Source organism: Chiroxiphia lanceolata, chromosome 1 (assembly GCF_009829145.1).
Source record: "Chiroxiphia lanceolata isolate bChiLan1 chromosome 1, bChiLan1.pri, whole genome shotgun sequence".
Classification (NCBI taxonomy): domain Eukaryota; kingdom Metazoa; phylum Chordata; class Aves; order Passeriformes; family Pipridae; genus Chiroxiphia; species Chiroxiphia lanceolata.
In genome coordinates, this window is record NC_045637.1 from 126,732,215 (window position 1) to 126,750,691 (window position 18,477).

The 18,477-nt window shown below is 36.0% G+C and overlaps 1 protein-coding gene across 1 annotated transcript in view; it reads left to right on the forward strand.

Moving 5' to 3' along the window:
* Nucleotides 1-18,477, forward strand: part of DGKB (diacylglycerol kinase beta) — a 310,728-nt gene that overhangs the window by 20,195 nt on the left and 272,056 nt on the right. The window contains 1 exon segment of the mRNA XM_032699151.1: nucleotides 17,373-17,449. Within this exon segment, the coding sequence (XP_032555042.1) occupies nucleotides 17,373-17,449 (77 nt within the window).

An 18,477-nucleotide genomic window follows, 5' to 3' on the forward strand; every position in this document is an offset into this window, starting at 1 on the left:
CTATGAAATTAATTCTATGCATCACTCTTTTCTATGAAATTAATTCATTATCAGCATTTCTTCTGAAAAGACTACTCCATTTCATTTTATCAGGTTTTTATCTATTTTTAACCATAGTCAGAACATAATAGATTTTTAAGATTACATTATTCCTTTGTCTTAAAAAATTATGCAGATCAAGTATAAACACAGAGAGAGTGAAGGAGGCAGATAAGATCTTTTTTAAGAAGTTATTTCGATTAAAGGATTGCAAGTATGTAGCCATCAGAAATAAAAGATAAATAGCTAGCAGGCACAGGTGAAAAAAGCAGTAGCAATTAAGATCAGAGAAATTTTGGATTAATAAAAATAAAGCGGAAAGAAAGCTTAATGGGAAGCAAGGTAGTAAGCATGAAATGATCAAGGGTTTATGTGAGGGTTGGAATAAAGAGAGAAGCCACAGCACTGGGAAGAAGCTGAGGTGAGAATAAGTAATCATACAGTATTCCTCCAGTGAGGAATTCCAGTTGTGTTTTCAGAAAGATTGGGATGTTAAAATTAAATATTAAAAATATATTTTGTTTTCTATATTTAATTTATCTTCTTTTTAACAATTTGAATCAATTCTTGATCTTTGTTAAGCACTGAATGTCTTCACAGGAGACACAGTCTGAATGAGATGCCTTCATTCTAATTTTCCAGCTTTTATGTGATTACAGTTAACTCCATATGATGCACATTGTTGTATTAGTGACTGAAGTTTCCAGAGAATTACTAGAATTCTGATAGCAGGAAAATGGTGTGTTTTCTGTGTGCAGTGTGAGTCCAGCACCAGTAGCTATCTTGTTTTGTTGAGCTTTTGGGAAGCTCTGGCAGCCTGCAGGCTGTCTTCCTGAGTTGTGCTCTCAACAGTAGTCAGCAACTGTCCCACCCCTTCCCTCTGAGGGTTCATGTCCTCCCTTCATCTCTTCACCGTCCTCTTGCAGCAGTGCCGTGTCCAGTCCCCACACAAGCAGCTCTCCCCTTCTCCTTAGGGCCATCCTTACAACGTTGTTTTGCAACGGATTGAGTGCTCACGGGTGGAATTGATAACCTGTGTAGAACTGAAAGGGGCTCTGTGTGAGTACTTGTGTTGTGGATGCTGACTTGGACATTCTGACAAGAATAAAAGCCCATTATGTTTGGGAATTTCCCAGAGAAGCAATGTGCTTGTGCTGTACTTTGCAGTGTAGTGTAAAGATTCCTAAGCTAGAAATGAGCAGTAAAGTGGTGCAGCAGCACAGCTGGAGTCTATTTTCAGCTTATTTCAGGAGCTCTAGAATTCCTCCAGTGCCTGATTCAAGCTAATCACAGTCTCTTTACATAATAGTGCCATTTGTAGGCACACGGAACAACACTTTTTTTGAAACAAAACACTGTGGTGTTTCTTTCGAAACATTTGGATGCTTACAGAATTGAATATTTCAGTATTTTACTTGGCGGGGGAGGGGAGGTGAAATAAAGGAAAGTGAAATTTGATTGTCAAAGAATATGTCCTGGGCTGCATGAAAAGTGTGTCCAGCAGGTCAAGGGAGGTGATTCTGCTCATCTACTGCACTCTTGTGGGACCCCATCTGCAGTTCTGCATCCAGTTCTGGGGTCTTCAGCACAAGAAGGACATTGACCTGTTGGAGTGAGTCCAAAGGAAGGACACCAACGTGATTAGAGGGACAGAGCATGAGGAAAGGCTAAGAGAATTGGGTTTCTTCAGCCTGGAAAAGAGAAGGCTTAGGAGTGACCTAATTGCAGCCTTCCAGTACCTGAAGGGGCTCTACAAGAAAGACACTTTTTACAAAAGCGTGTAATGACAGGACAAGGTGGAATGGTTTCAAACTTGAGAGTAGGTTTAAATTAGATGTAGGAAGAAATTCTTTACTGTGAGTGTGGTGAGGCACTGGAGCAGGTTGCCCAGAGAAGTTGTGGAGGCTCCATCCCTGGAAGCATTGAAGACCAGGTTGGATGGATTTCTGAGGAACCTGGGCAAGTGAAAGGTGTACCTGCCTACAGCAGGGGGCTTGGAACTAGATGACCTTTAAGGTCCCTTCCAAACCAGGCCACTCTACAGTTCTATGAATATTAATCTCAGGTTTATTGGAACATGTTATCTACTGAAGCGTTTGTTTTTGTTTTCAGCAAAGGAAATTTCTACTAGAAATTTATCAAGTTGTTTAGATGGGACAAAAGCAAATAATTTGCACAGCTTTATATGAAATGTAACATTTAAATAACACTGAAATCATTAAAGAGAGATTTCTGTATTGTCTTAGAATTTTGTTTGAGTGATGCTACTTTTGAAGGCAACCTCAACAATTTCAACCTTTCTTTTCTAAATTAAGATATCCTGTCTAGACATTTTATTTATATTCATACCTGTATCTTGGGTGTTGGGTTTTTTTCAGATGTAGAATTTGTTAAAAAACACAGAAAAACGGGGTAATTGTAGATTATTCTTGTGTGACTTCCGTGAGTATATCCTCTGGTTTGCTATTTGTGAATGACAGTAAGCTTGAAATATTCTGACAAAGGTCTGGCATATTTCATAATGGTGCAGAGGATTGTACGTCACTACTTTCAGAAGAATGGGTCTTTATTATATGACTTATCTTGAAGCCATGATCTGATACATATTGAAAGCTAGTAAGTCATTTATTCTCTGACATCTTTTTTAATGCACAGTCTGAGATAAGCCTTATTTCACTAAATGCACACTGTTAGGGAAAGCATTAGAACAAAAACAGGTCTTTTCTCTGAGAGAAACTTGGGAATAAATGTGGTGACAGTTTTCTTATATGCCTAATTAGAGACCACATCCCAGCTTAAAAATTTACCTTGTAAAAAAAATTTACCTTGTAAGAGAATAAACAACAGCATATGGAGCTGCAGGAGGAGTGGAACAGGCCAGCTTGGATCATCCTAGACACCAAGTAAAAATGACATACCTATATTTATTGTTAATAGTGTTTCGTCAGGAAGCCTGTTACCTGCTAAATCATGGCTGGGCTTCGTGAACGAAGATTTGGGAAAGGTCTCTACCCACGTTTGTCATAAGCATGCTGGTGGCTGAAAAGGCCAATACGAGACAGGCATGTCTGATTGCAAAAGGCGCAGCAGAAAGACTCCTTAGGTGGTAAATTCTGCAAGGCACGATTCTTTCTGCCTTGGCTTTTCTCCTCAAGGGTGATCCTGCGTGCGTTCGCAAAGGCATCAGCTAAATAGCATTCAGTAAATTCTGGTTTTACAGTTGTTTTGTGATAGGCTCCAATAAAACATAGTACCATAGTACCATTGCTTAAGGAAAGCCACACTCCCCATAGACATTAGAGTTTATCTTTCCTTGAGATGAAATGTCTTATATCTTTTCATAAGATCTTGTCTGTTGTCTATTGCACTTACTGCATGCCTGTCAGGCTTCAGGACTTCCAAGGTCTTCTTTTCAAGAACAGATTCCTCGGGTTAAAGTGTTTTAAAACAGTGTTTTTACAACATAGTTATTCAAATATTGTCTTTTTTCTAATTCTGAAAGAGGATATAAAAGAGGAAAGGAAAAGCCTATCTTGAAAAGCAAGGGAAAAGTCTAAATTCATTCCTTCAATATCCTTTGACAAAGCTCTGAAGTTTAATTTTGTTTTTCTTTGCATTGATGTCTTTCACTGAAGTAACCTTCCTTGTTCTCAATTTCTTCTGAACCAAGGCAGGCTATGCCTATTAAGCCTCATCTCCACAAGCAGTTGAGTCAAAAAATTAACAGATAGTTTGCTCTTCTGTTTACTTGAAATGTGACTCCATTGGAATTGGAGCTCCCTCACAGCTAGTCTGTTCCCCAGGTTTTCAAGAGAATTTATTTCCAATCATCCTCTTGCCTCTTTTTCTTAAATAAAACTCTTTTATAAATGTATTACTATATTTAAATACTTTTAATAATTGGACTTACGGAACATTCAGAATGTTCAGCTACGAATTAATGATGGATACAAAAGTTTGCAAAAAGTTAAGGTTCTTGTGGCTGTAATTGCCTATTTATGAATGCTCTAACATTACTTTGCAATTTTTTATGGGTTTTCCCCTCATGTAGAGAGCATTAGGTGGAGTATTTTTATTTTGAAATGGAAGTCATCCTTTTGGATCATTGGAAAGCAAAGGTCTCTGGAAACTTGGAAAATTATGAGATCATAATTTTTAGATTTTTCTAATGTCTCTGTAAGTGATATAGGATTTCTGAGAGCTTTTTCTCTTTAAGAGACATTAGTTAGAACTTTTAAAAAAAAGGTGTGAAGGAACAAAAGAAGAGAGGTGAAAGAAGAGAAGATCAGAAAATTGAACTTTTCCCTCTTCTGTCTTGCTATTTTTGAAGTCTCATCTGCCTCTTCCTTTCTTTTCTTCTCCCCATCTTTTCTTTGTTTCCTCTTGTTCCATTTGTCCTTTTTGGTGACTAACTCTTCATCTTTCTTTCCTTCTCATGTCTTTTCTGCTTACTTTTACTCTAATTATCTGGATCTTAGATGCTCTGGAGAGTATCATTGTTAATCTTCCTAATGGAGCAATATAAAATTAAATAAACAAACCTGTCCAGTGTGATCATACTTGGTAGAATTGGATGGATTAGGAAGGGATATAAATTTGAATCCTGGGACTTGGAAGTGTTGATAGTTCATTACTGTTATGTTGCCTTTGTTTTTGGCAACATTAAGTTGATGAATGTCATCAACGAGAATACTGGCATCATGTTACTGGTGTTCTGCTACTAGGTTAGACAACTTAATGTTGTTATAATACCTTTATTTTAGGGCTACACATTCATAAAAAATTTGAATAAGCTTATGTTAAGTTTGTATTAAGCTTATAGTAAATAGACATTTATCTCTTTCTTTTAAATATACATCAAGTTTAGTTTAGGGGCATATCTTTGTAGTTTGAAAATAGGTGACAGAAGATATTTTAGTAAATTGATTTGTTTATGTCCGTTCTGGTTCCCCCCCCCCCCCGAGGTAATATTATGAATTGGCAAGGTAGATGTTTCATGCTGCAAAGGTTATTGGTTGTTATCAGGAATGATTTAAGGAAGGACCTACCCAAAGATGGGGAACTCATTTGTGATTTGGAAACAGAGTTTTGTGAGAAAATTCTTGGTGAACTTGCAAGAAATCACTGAAAGATGTTCTGACTATAAAGACAGATAAATGACAAAATTCCTCTATAAAAATTTGTGACTTGATCAGTATGATGCTTATAGCAACTGTCCATAGTGGGTCCTAACCTCTAATGGTTCTTTTCATGGAATAAATTCGTACAGTATATGCTCAAGATATTTTTATATGTACCTTGTCATTTTACAATAGACCTACCAGATGGCTGCATGTTTCTATAGAGCAGAAAGATACAAAGTTGGATGATATAGATAAGCATAAGTAAAACTGTCTCAGGGTATGCTCACATTGCAGTCAAACTGGGAGTATGTCTCCCACAGCTTTAAAAGAACTGGCTTAATTTAGGTACTTTTGATACCTTAGAAGTAAATTTTTGACAGAGGGACTGGCTGCTCTCCTGTTCTAAACTGTTAGTTAAATATACAAATAAATTCCATAGATCACTCACTATTTGATGGTTCTAAAAAACCCCTAGCAAATGTTAGAAATGCATTTAAGATGACTTACTGTCTTGGAAATTATAGGAATGAAACCCAAGTTAATAAAACTTAACTCTGAAAGATTTGGACTTGTTTAACAAGTTCTTTATCTTATTATTCACGTTCTTGGCATTTTCGTGGGTAAGAAGCACTCTTATTGTGTTACATATTTGGAATTTGTAGAACTTTGTTTAACCCATCTGTAAAAGTTCTTCCCAGTTTATTTGATGGAGTTTTTAGTTTCTTGGTAGATTTATTTCATGATATGATCATGTATATCTGTCAGGTGCACTCAGTGACTAAACTTCTGTAGTTAAGTAGGAGTTAGTTGCTTGACTTTCATCTTTATCACATGATGCCTTCAAAATTACATCTTTTTTATTCACAGAATCACAGAATAGTTAGGGTTGGAAGGGACCTCTGGCGATCACCTAGTCCAACCACCCCGCCAAGGCAGGGTCACCTAGATATTCACTCAAGTATATTTATCCAACAGTTCACCATTAGTATTTTAAGGAAAAAATCAGTCTAGATCTGTAGTACTTGTCATTCCTTCCCCTTTGAATAAAGGTCTGTCTTCCCTGTGACTCAGATTTGCTGAGAGCAATTCATTTTGCATTTACCTAAAGTAAAAAAAGGTGATTCTTTCAAAGGCAGAGGGGTAAGCTTATAAAAGTGAACAGACAGGTTTTAAAGTTTCAAAACACAATACCCATCTATTACTCTACCCATCACACAGTAACTGTCAATTGGTGGTAGCACACAAAAGAGCAAACATCTGCCCTGGGGAATAAGGTTGGAGAAAAATGAGGTAAGTGTGCGAACATATAAATGAAGAACAGATTGATGGGATAAAGCCATGAAAAACTGATTATAGGATAATTTTAGGATTAAAGATATTTCTGAGGGACTGGAACAGAGATGGCTGATAATTTGTGTGTTCTTGCCTGCTTTTTTTATTTGCTGAAAAGGGAATTCTAAGAAGTGATAAGAGAGAAAGAAATAAAGCTTGAGAGCAAATGGGCTTTGGCTTCTAAGCCTCTAGAGGACAACTAACCCAAATGTATTAAACTGCTTAAATTAAATAGTCAAGCAGATATTTTTTAGGATGATTAGAGATCACTGCTTGTGGAAACTGCTTATCTAAATAATGTTATTACCTTACCAGGTAAGTTTCTATGAAAATGATCTTGAAGTGTCTCTTTCTGATGCTCTGACACAAAATACCATTTGATAAAGTCACAAATAGTGCTGGTAGTAGGGTTTAATGCTGTCTTTGTCATATATAGTATGTCAATATAGTATAATACTATAAGGTTTATTCTTGCTTGTCTCTCCTTAGAATCTTGGAATGAGCAAAGAATTATCCTAGACCAGTTTTGGTATTAAATTGGAAAGGTAGAAGATGAACTAAGGCAGATACAAAGTTCAGATCTAATATATTTGTGGAGAAAGGGAAAGTATTTACAATGCATCAAGCAAGGATCAGTAGAGCACAGCTCTTCAGGAGTGTTAACTGATCTTATGAGCTTTCCTTTCTTTGATGTCCATGCATGATACCTCTCTCCTGTACTCTCTGTTTCTCAAGTATAGTCTGTTATGGTCCATATTGTCTAAAAAATTCTATGAGAAATTAATGAGATAAAGCAGTTAAATAATAGGAGAAAATATTTAATGCTGATATAATAAAGATTTGATATAGGAATGCTGTAAAAAATCTGTTTATACCAAACTTGGACACAGTTGGCTTAAATGGAAACAGAATTTTTAAAATTTGGAACTCCACAGACAGAAGATCTATGGAAGTACTACTTGAAACATTTGTTTCTCAGAGTAATGAACATAAAGCAGACTTCTCAGGATAGGTTTGCAATGGTAATTGTTAAGATAAATGAGCATATATTAGCCTTAGTTAATGCATGAAGGTATAATATAGATACTGAGTTGCTTTGCTGTATTAATGAAAATAGTAAAACTCAAAGTCTTCCTAACATTTAAGTCACACTATTAGCCTCTTACCAATTGTTTATTAAATTTCAAGTTCCCAGCAATGAGGAGAACAATATTTTCCCAAAAGTTAGGTCTTGAACTAGAATTGGGACTTTTTACTGCTCAATCTGTAGCCTTTTGTCCTTCACTTTTATTTTTTAATTCTGTGTATTTAGCAGTGAGCTTTTTCAGTAGCCTTATAAGGTAGCTGAATGTGTAAATACCACAGTGGAAACAATCTCTGCATCATACCATGCCTTTGTAATTAAGCAGTGGTTGGGAGATTGTGACTTACAGGCAGCTGTCTGCTAGCAGCTCATTCCTATGGACAACAAAGCTAGTTATTTTTTCAATGACTAACTTTAAACTTCCTATATTAATGTTTCCACAGTCTCAACACCTGTAATACTATAACTACTCAAAGACTGTACTCAAAATGGACTTAAAAGCAATCTCATCAGCAACAGTGATAAATGAGAACTGCTCTTGCAGTGTCAACACTTTCAACACTCACAAACTTAATGTTCTACAAAGGAAATACAAATTGGCGAGACTTTATATAAGCAATAATGATTTTTTTTTTTTTTTTAGTCAGGAGTATTGAGTCCGGAACCTTCAGGCAATTTCTTATTACATAAACTGCAGCATAGTTTTAAAAAATATAGAATATTGTATAATACCCCAAGAGGCCAAATCTGCTTATGCTGTCTATAGATGTGTAGAAAGTTAAGAAGACGTGTTCTTTTTCCCTTACCCAGATTTTTATGGGAAATTGATAGATTAGATCAGGTAATATCTTACTGGTTGCAAAAACTGATCTGAATTCACCAATTTGAGCATATTATGTATGTGTGCATGTATATATAAACTAAAGTGCAAGTACTTGGCAACACTGAATGTATGTATACAGTGTCCATATAACTACATCATGTGGAGTTTCCATGTCCAAATGCAGTTGGGCAATGGAGAATTTTGGGCATGCCAAAGTACCATTACACAGTGACATTACTACTGTTCTTGATAGAGTTTCTGATAGTTCTGATTGCCACTAAATGTTGGAAAGCTTTTGATAGAGTTTTTTTCTCTGAATCCTGGGGACAACAGGCTCTAGTGAATTCCTTTTTATCTGCCCTTCACTGCTACACCAAGCATGGGATCACAAAGAACAAAAGTTTAGGAATCATATTTAAAACAGACAAAGTGCAATTCAGTTTACACTGAATATCCACAGCAAGTGCAGGAACCTTCATCATTTGTAGTTCAGGATCCAGAGCCACGTGTACTTGTGTTGCTAATTCTTTTAGTTTAATGGCCTAGGTATGTATCTGATTTTAAAGCCTTTATTCCTAAGAGAAACTATAATAGAGAATCATGATTGTAAGAAGTGCAGATTTTTCTTTTTTTGAGTAACATTTCTTTTCAATAGTAAGTAAATAAATATCAAAGTAGAAGATAGATGTGTCTTAGTAGATCAGGAAACCATTAAGCAAAAAAAACTAAATTGAGTTGGATTTTTATTTTTAAAAACAATCCCTTGATTCAATATTTATATTCCCTTGTTGATAAGAGAATAAATTACTGTATTTTGAGAAAATTGTCATAGGCAAAAGTCAGAACAAGTGTTGACTCCAGTGTTCAGAGAGCTAAAATTTCGTTTCTGAAATACAGTTTCAGCACATAGGATGTCAAGAATTGTCCCTGTATAAACATTTAAAACTTTGTAAGAGGTAGAGTAAAATGAATTTGATACTTTGAAAGTAAGAAACATGATAAAGCAAAATGGGGAAAAAAAAAAATAATTGCTAAAGCTTCCTTCTTCAAGAAGAGCACAAAACCATTTCAGGGACAGTCTATGCTATATGGAAGAATGGAAGAACAAGATGTAGCTTTAAAATTATGTCTTGTAATGAAAGAGGGACTTTAAAAAAAGCCTGCTCATAAAGAAAGGGGGAGAAGGGAAGACAAATCAACAAGCAAAACCCCAATTGCACAGGGCAATTTATACCAGCTGAGGAATTTCCCCCAAGATCTTTAAAATAAGGGCAGGCAATCAAAAGAAGCCATGGTACCTTGGTGAAATATGTTGCCAATTTTTAGTCACCCTCATGGTGAACAGGTAGAATGCATTATCTTAAACTGCTTCACACTTTCCCTTTGCACAGTTACTGTATTTCGAATGATATGTGATAATTTAAGTGGTAATGTGAATTCAAACCCATAAGTGTTTAATATCTTTGCATGCCTTGGTGTTGCATAACCACTTTGGTGATTTTATATTTGGAATATATGTGGAAATATAAGAGACTCAGTACCACTTCTTAGTAAATATTTTATATTAAAGGAATAGATGAGGGAGCTGAAATTTGCTGATAGGAAAAAAAACATGCATAATAATAACATATTAGGTAGAAATATAGTATCCTAGACCTATCTGTAGAGGCTTGGAAAAAATATATGGTAATGTTTTCTTAATTCTACTTCTAGCATTTTTAATTTTTGATTTCTGAGACAGCTTATCAAAATATTTCATTTTGGGCATGTAAGCAATTTTGTGCCATTTTTACTAGCTACTTCTTTTTAGAATAACTACCAAAATTATTTATTTTTTTATATACCTGTGTACATACATAGGTATGTAAGAATATCCAGTATGCTCATAAATCCTATTCAGTAACTTCTGAAATCATAATGAAAGTTTAGGTTAAATAGATAATAAGTTCAAGGTATACAGATTAAAAATTAACAGAACCATAGAATCAATAAGGTTGGAAAAGACCTCCAAGATCATCAGGTCCAACCCTTGACTGAATGCCACCATGCCCATTAAAACTTATTGCAAAATATCTCATCCACTCCTTTTTTGAACACTTCTAGGAAGGGTGACTACACCACTTCCGTGAAGACAGCCTGTTCCAATGCTCAACCAGCCTTTCAGAGAAGAAATTTTTCCTTATAGCTGACCTGAACCTCCCCTGATGCAACTTGAGTCTGTTTCCCCTTGTCCTGTCTGTAGTTGCCTGGGAGAAGAGGCTGACACTCACCTGCCTGCAGCCTCCTTTCGGGCAGTTGTAGAGAGTGATAAGGTCTCTCCCGAACTTTCTTTTCTCCAGACTGAACAACTCCAGTTGCCTCAGCTGTTCCTCAAAGGTCTTATGTGCCAGACCCTTCCCCAGCTCTGTTGCCCTTCTCTGGACACACTCCAGCACCTCAATGTCCTTGTTGTGAACACAGGATTCGAGGTGCAGCATTTTGGGAAAAAGAGGAACAAATGAACTAGTGTATTTTTTAAAATGTAGATTTCAAAACCAGTAGAAATATTCTCAAATTCACAAATTCACAAAGCCATTTCCCTGTTTCCACTTAAAATCAGAAATAATGCCTGCTAAACCAAACTGGTTTGATTCTTCACTGCTAGTTAATACTTAGATTTAGTGTTTGGGGTGAAATATGTTGTCATTAGCATTCGTTCCTTAATTTCATAGAGAATTTTTTCATCATCATTCTAACTGAAAAAGTTTTGAGCTGGCAGTCTGTATCAGATATTTTGACCGTCTATAAACAGGAAATTAGGAAAGAGACAGAAGGAACCACGAAGTTACCTGCTGAGGGTTTGTATGAATTTTCAGGCTCAATTGTGGTGATGGGATCTGAGGACTGGAGAGGACTCCTGAGGCTTCTCCTTCTTCCCGGTCTCAGTGCAAGGCGTTTGTTAACAAGCTGACAGCCTCAGACTTGTGCTGCCCCCAGGGAGGCGCCTGATGCCCAACCCTAGGGCTTCCTCCCAGCTGTGATGATGGGACAGGCCTTGGTGGCCAGGGCCTTCCCTGCTGACCCAGAGGATCCACAGGGTCCCAGCCCCAGGGAGCCCAAATCCTCACAACGCCCTGATATCCTGAGTCTTGCTCCTAGAGATGCACTGTGAGGAGCTTTCAAACTACTGCAGACTTGATTTTCTAATTATCAGGAGACAAAGGAGTCCAAAAGATGCTGAGAAAGTTAGTTGTAGTCATCTTAAAAGTGTGAAAACCAATACATTCTTTTTCTTCTTCATGTGTTTTGAGGTACACACAGGACTTACCTGCAGTTCCACTCAATTCCTGGAGTCTATTTTTGTCCTTTACTTATTTCTTTCTTTGAAAGTTTATCCCAGTAGCAAACAAAAATTAAGCCTCCCCAGCTCCCTGTTGTTTGCCATATACTTTTCATTTGAACGTCTGCTGAGGGAAGTGGGATTTGGTGGATGTTTTTTATTAATGTGGACTAAAGATGTGTTGGTACATGCAGTCAATATTCCTTTTTTCATGAAGAAGTCCTTGTCTGCGTAAGTATCATTTAGTACATAGCAACGGTTAAAATGGATCTGTCTTGCTCCTTGTGTTGCTGAGCCCTAGCAGGGAGGATGGGTGGAAGAGGCAGCTCCTGCACTGGGTGTCAGGAGGAAGTTTTCCTCTGCAACAGGAGATTCTGTTCCTACCTCCCTCACCTTGCCTCTTCTTGTACCTCCTCCATTTCCCATTACGGAAGTCACTTTCCATGGTATTTATTTAGGCAGCACCATCCAATTCTGCCTGGGTTTCTAAGCTTTTTTCCTAATTGATTGTCACAGAATTCAGTGAGAATGTAATTTTTAGGAGGGTGGAATCAAATTCTTCTGATCAAGGGGTGTTATCCAAACCATTGATAGCAGCTAGCAAGGGGAGGTCTCCTTTAGACCACGGGACAGTGATTGCCTTCTCTGCCTGGCCACTCTTTTCAAGGCCATAGTAGGTTTTAAATTCTCGCTATAAGAAAACCAAAACTGAATGTTTATCCCACTAAAATTTTTAAGTGTTTGTCTCCTTTGTGAAATTTGCATCAAAAAACTCACAAACCAAAATCGAGGTGTGACCTACATTAAAAGAGCTTTGCTAATGAGCCTGCAGCCGTACGTATGGGAAGCATAGGATATGTAAGCTACTGCCTTCTACTAGTTCAGTAGCAACCATTAGGCATCTCTTACCAACACAGACATGCTGCGAGGCTGAGTCACACCAGATGAGCCATGTCTTTACTGAAACAACCTTTTTGTTGAGAGGTGAACAGTTTTTACTCTATGGTGCTGCATACAGGTTTGTTGGCAGGCATGGCCTTTTTAACACACTGGCATTTCTAGACCACTAAAGCTTCAGATTAAACATAGCTATAGCTTGAGTAAAAGCATGCTCTGAATAAAATGAACTATTCCAAAGGGAAAAAAAAAAGCTCTGTATCTAAATTTATATATACACACATTACTGTAGGTTTCATCCACAAAAGTCCATAGAATAGGAACCTATATAAAAATTGCAATGCGAATTGATTGCTGGATTTCTCCCAATGCTTCTCATTGGCTTATCTGTCAAGCAGAGCTTTCGAGTTCGAGCTAGGCTTTGTTGCCATGCAGAAAATTGTGTATAGAGGGTTGGACCTTTTGTTTTTCTAAGTCCTGATAAGATGTATAGAAAATCTCTGTGGAGCTTTTCTATATAAGTTTTAAACTTGACCATGGTAGGACTTTGTATTCCTGTGCTATTTTTCATATTGCATTAAGTTCACAAAAGGGATATAGAAGTAGAAAGTGCTTTACTTTTCGTTATAGGTGTTAAAATTAGATATGGTCCAATAAATATGCAGGTTGTTATGAATTGCTGTTGAGAATAAGAAGGGAATTATAATACAAACATTGTTTTCTAGCGCTTATCTCCCTTTAAATTGAAAAACAATTCTGAGTACATAGCTTGCAATTTATTCTGAGTTTTATGTAAGTTGTCTTATAAGTCTTTTTTTAAGAAAAAAATCCTTTTCACAGATTTTTCTGGGATAATAGAGAAAAAATGTAGACAAAGTGTGTGATCTGGGCAAGCTTTCCTTCTGTTTTGTGTTTTCTAATTATGGGAGAAATGGTACACCAAATTCCAGTCAACTGAGTGCTCAATTTTCTTCAACTGAAGTTGAGTCACTGTAAAAAATGAATAATAATTTTTAATGTGGGCTAAACCTCAAACAGTTTTGAACTTAGTATGTAAATTTGTCTTCAGTTATAAAAAGTATCTTTGTTAGGGCTGAAAGATAGTTAAGGAAAAATAGACGTTTTGATACTTTTGCTGTTATATATGCAGCTTTCCTGTTTCTGGTATCATTGTTTTAATTGTTTTGCCTTTATTCTAAAGCAATACAACATTAGCCCAAGTCTCATCTATATTTCTATTGTTTTGGTGCCTTTATTTTAAAATAGAATTTCTGCAGCACTATGTGGAAGCTAGCTACTTTTTTCCCATGTACTAGTAATAGCTTTTCAGTTAGGACTCTTCCACATCATGCCTCCCTGGAGCATGAGGTAGGATATGTCCTCGCACCTCATCCAAGGCAAACTCTGATTCCTGGGCCACAGTTTCCCTTTTTCTCCTTCCACCTTCTTGACTAAATGCAAATTGCAACAGAAGATGGGTTGAACAGTAAGAGTTTAAATGCTTTCAAGCAGGGGAGAGAATTGAAGGCCTTCTGTATTTTCACTGAATACCCAAAGCACTACCCTAGTGGGTAATAAAAATAGCAGAACTGTGAAAACAAAGAAAAAAGAGATTTTTCATGAAACATACTGCATTTAAAGCTACATGAAATTTGCACTCTGCCAGCTCTAACTTTGCAGATAACATGGATTTAAGTGCTGCCATGACAGGCTATGTACTATATCTACATGTATTTAGAAACTTTCTCATGAGGAGAACTTGGAATACAGAGACTTAGACAAAGAAGGAATTTGTCCTTTATTTAAAAAAGAGGTAGACGTAATCCAACAGAGTTTAAGACCATGTTTGTGTTTTAACATAAGTAGGGCTTATGAATTTACTGAGATTGCTTCAAAGTGTACTTTGGGTAACAGTGAGAACACAGATTCTGGTTAGATGCTTGTGTTTACATCATCATTTTCCAGTGATTATGTAGATGATTTGTATCAGACAAAACTATAATGGAATCCATAGCATTGTTGTTATTTCCTGCTTAGAAAACTTAGGAAAAAAAAAACTTAGGAAAAATATCTAGTTACTTCTGTGTATAGTTTCTGGAATTTTTTGTTTATTTCTTGATGGAAAGCATGTATTTGACTTTTTTTTTTTAAACTATACTTAATAACATTTTATTGGAGTTTCTCATTTCTATTGAATAGAACTTTCTAAGACACTGTCTCCTGTTTTTACTTTTTTTAATTTGTTCTCCAAACAAGAGTGAAACTTGAAAATTATGTATTCTTCATATCTCTTTAGGTCAGCTTATGAAAGATGGACCATATTCCTAGTACTAGTTTGCCTGCTAGAGGCTGAGGAAGGAGAATTAATTTTTCTGAGGATTGTCAGCACTGTTGAAGAGTACACATGCAGAAGATTGTGCGTTGGTGTTTGACTTAAAATATCGATATGTCATTTTGAGCATTTTGAAAGATCTCTATTCTAACTTGGATACTGTCACATGAACTGAAAAAATGAATGACTGTGAACAAAAGATTGGAAAACATGATTCTGCCTTGGCTCTAGTGCTCAAAACAATTACAGCTCCTGACCAGAATGTGGAAATCTCTTGAAAAATTTTGCTGGACAACTAAAGCAGAAGTTACATCCACAGACCATTTTTATCTTGAGAGTTATTTCAAACATGAAACTAGCTGTGCTTCTTGGATATGAACTGTTTTAAGCATGAAAAAGATGTTGCTGCTGTGCATGTTGACTATCTTGCTACTTGACTAAGAAAAGTATGAAAAAAATGGAAAGCAAGGATTTAATTAATTTCCAATAAGTAACATAACACTGGTTTTGCTTTTAATTACAGTTGCATAAGCATAATACTGATTTAAAGATGAACAGACCAACAAAATTTGAAATGAAAGAAGCATGGTCATTGCTGGAAGAAAACCTCAAAACACTGTTTTAAAACCCCTAGAAAGTGGTCCATATGTATTTTATTTATGGGGTTTTTTTTCATAAAAATATGTGAGGAGACCTTGCTGTCTTTCTATTTGATGTCTGTCTAACCTCTTTCCTCCAAAGTTCAGAAAAATCCTTTTTTTAGCATGACATTCAATCACCTCTTTTATACATCTCATCTCACATTGCTGCTTTCATAGTTGTTGAATTCATTATCATAAGATGCAATGATGCAATGAGTTTTACATATAACCATGTATATGAATACTGGAAAACATATTAAAATAATAGAAACCAAATAAAAATAAATTTTTGTCAGTCATCAATTTGTGTGCTTGTCCTAAAGAGTAAATGTCTAATCCACCAACTTCTAATTACAGCTCATAATAAATTTTATTTCTTATATTTATTTATTCTTTTTATTGTTCATTTGTCTTTTTCACATAAAGTTGTAATTTTTGTTGTATTTGAAATGACACAGCAATAAGACTATAGATGACTTTATCAAATAAATATTTTCTCTTACTGCCCATGAGACCCGCTAAACTCCATTGCTTACAATTGACAGTACTATTGAAATACATCCGTTTAGTGACAATAGATGGTCTATAGCTGTTAGGAACTGTTACATATCTATTTTTCAAATCCTTTGCACTATATTGTCTTCTTACAGGTCACATACTTTGCTAAATATATGTTTTAGAGGCAGGTTTAAGATACTGGATTTCTTTAAAGTCTAAGAACTATTACAGTACTATATTTTATTTATATAATTAACAAAAGCCAGATTAGGTTCTAATGTTTATAATATTAAGTGTTTGACTAATTGCTCATGTGATAGTCCTTGCTTGTCTCCTTTCCTTCCAGGTTTTGTTGTAGAAATAAAGGTGCAGACATTAAGTTTACCTTTTCTTCATTGCATCTGCTACTCATTACTAGTTCATGGTTTACTTCAGTCTTGTGGCCATTATGCACATTTGACCGTTTTACACTCAACTATTGTATTTTAAAGAAAAAAATTGAGTTAAAATTATTTTTATTGTATTGCTGAGGTATTTAATGTGGAAAAGACAATTATGTGCATGATGAATTCCAAGTGAATCTGAGTTAAAGGGTTTTATGTAGTGGCTACTCACTGAGATAACTGCTTTGTTATTCTGCACATAGACTGTTAAAAACAAGTCGGAAAAGTTATATCTACATGCTTCTGAATTCCAAGGATTTGCACAACTCTGTTAGACAAAAGACATCCAAAATTTAGTGTAACTGACAGCTGTTAGAATATCTTAGAGGTCTGCAAAAATTGAGGTTTTGAGGGCAACATTTGTTTTCTGTGACATGACCAATGAAGATTTTTTTTTCTGCAAGGTTCCCCTTTATCTTCATATTGTCTGGCTCCTCTGACAGTTCCTCTACTCACTGGCAGCTGTGCCAAAGGAGATTTATTGGGAGGGAATGTCCGTGTTTTTTAGGTGACTCAGGTTTCAAGGACAAGATAAGTGACTTGAAATAATCCTGCAAACAACTCCTTTAGAAATATCCTACTTAATAGTTAAGGATTGGATCAAGGAGTGTTTGTTTCTGAGCATTTTTTTTGCTTGATGCTTTTACAGTGTTTGGTGAGAGGGTATTGTATGTTCTCATTTTCTTTGTGCCCACAGCTCTCTTGAACAGCTAAAGAAAATTCCTAATGTGCATTGAGAAAAGCTATTAGCAGTTTTGATTGTTGTTTCGTTAATTACAGTTCATATTATGTAAATCAGTTTTCCGTATTTTCATTTTCTCTCTCTTTATTCTTTATTCAGATTCCACCAAGAAAATTAAGGATGTCTTAGAAGAATTCCATGGCAGTGGTGTGTTAGCAAAATATAATCCTGAAGGGGTAATTCTTCTTCTTTCTTAATGATCAGAAATGGTGGGGAGAATTTGCAAATGTAGCCAATCTAAGCATTTGAAATAGAAGATTGTTTATAAATCAGCTGTTTGGGGTATTTGAAACTGTTTGAACAACAAAAATATGAGTATTTTGAAAAATTAAAAATGTATGATTATCACATTAGACAGATCGTTTTAATAATTTACATAAACCCACTTCTTTTTTTTTTTTTTCTAAGATTTAAAGAAACAAACTGTCATGGTTTGACCCCAGCTAAGCTCCACACAGCCACTCGCTCACTCCCTCCTCCACAGTGAGGTGGGGAGAGAATCAAAACAGACAGTTTAATAAGTAAAACAAAAGCTGTGCACACAGGCAAAGCAAAATTCACCACTTCCCGTGTGCAGGCAAGTGTTCAGCCATCTCCAGGAAGGCAGGGCTTTGACACATAATGGTTACTTGGAAAGACAAATGCCATCACCCTGAGTGGTCTCCACTTCCTTCTTCTTCCCCCAGCTTTATATACTGACCAGCATGCCATATGGTATGAAATATCCCTTTGGCCAGTTGGAATCAGCTGTCTTAGTTGTGCCCCCTCCCAACTTCTTGGGGTGAGAAGCACAAAAGGCCTTGGTGCTATGTAAAAACTGCTTAGCCAGAACTAAAACGTCTCTGGATCACAACACTGTTTTAAGCACAAATCCAAAACATAGCCCCATTCAAGCTACTGTGAAGGAAATTAGCTCTATCCCAGCCAAAATCAACACACAGACATACCCCCACCAAAAAAACCCAAAAAAACCCCAAACCAAAAAACCAAAACAACCCCACAAACCTTATTATAAGATTAACATGCTTTTCAATTATTTTTAAAGATTTGACATGTTAAGCATAATTTCAGAAGTTAGTAAAATCTGTTCTTTTAAAATTCTGTTTCTCTTGTACTGTTTCTGGTAGTGGGATTTTCTGATGTTATGAAACAAAGAATTGAGCTGGAAAGAAAAGTGTTTGCGTATTGTCACTACAGATTCACC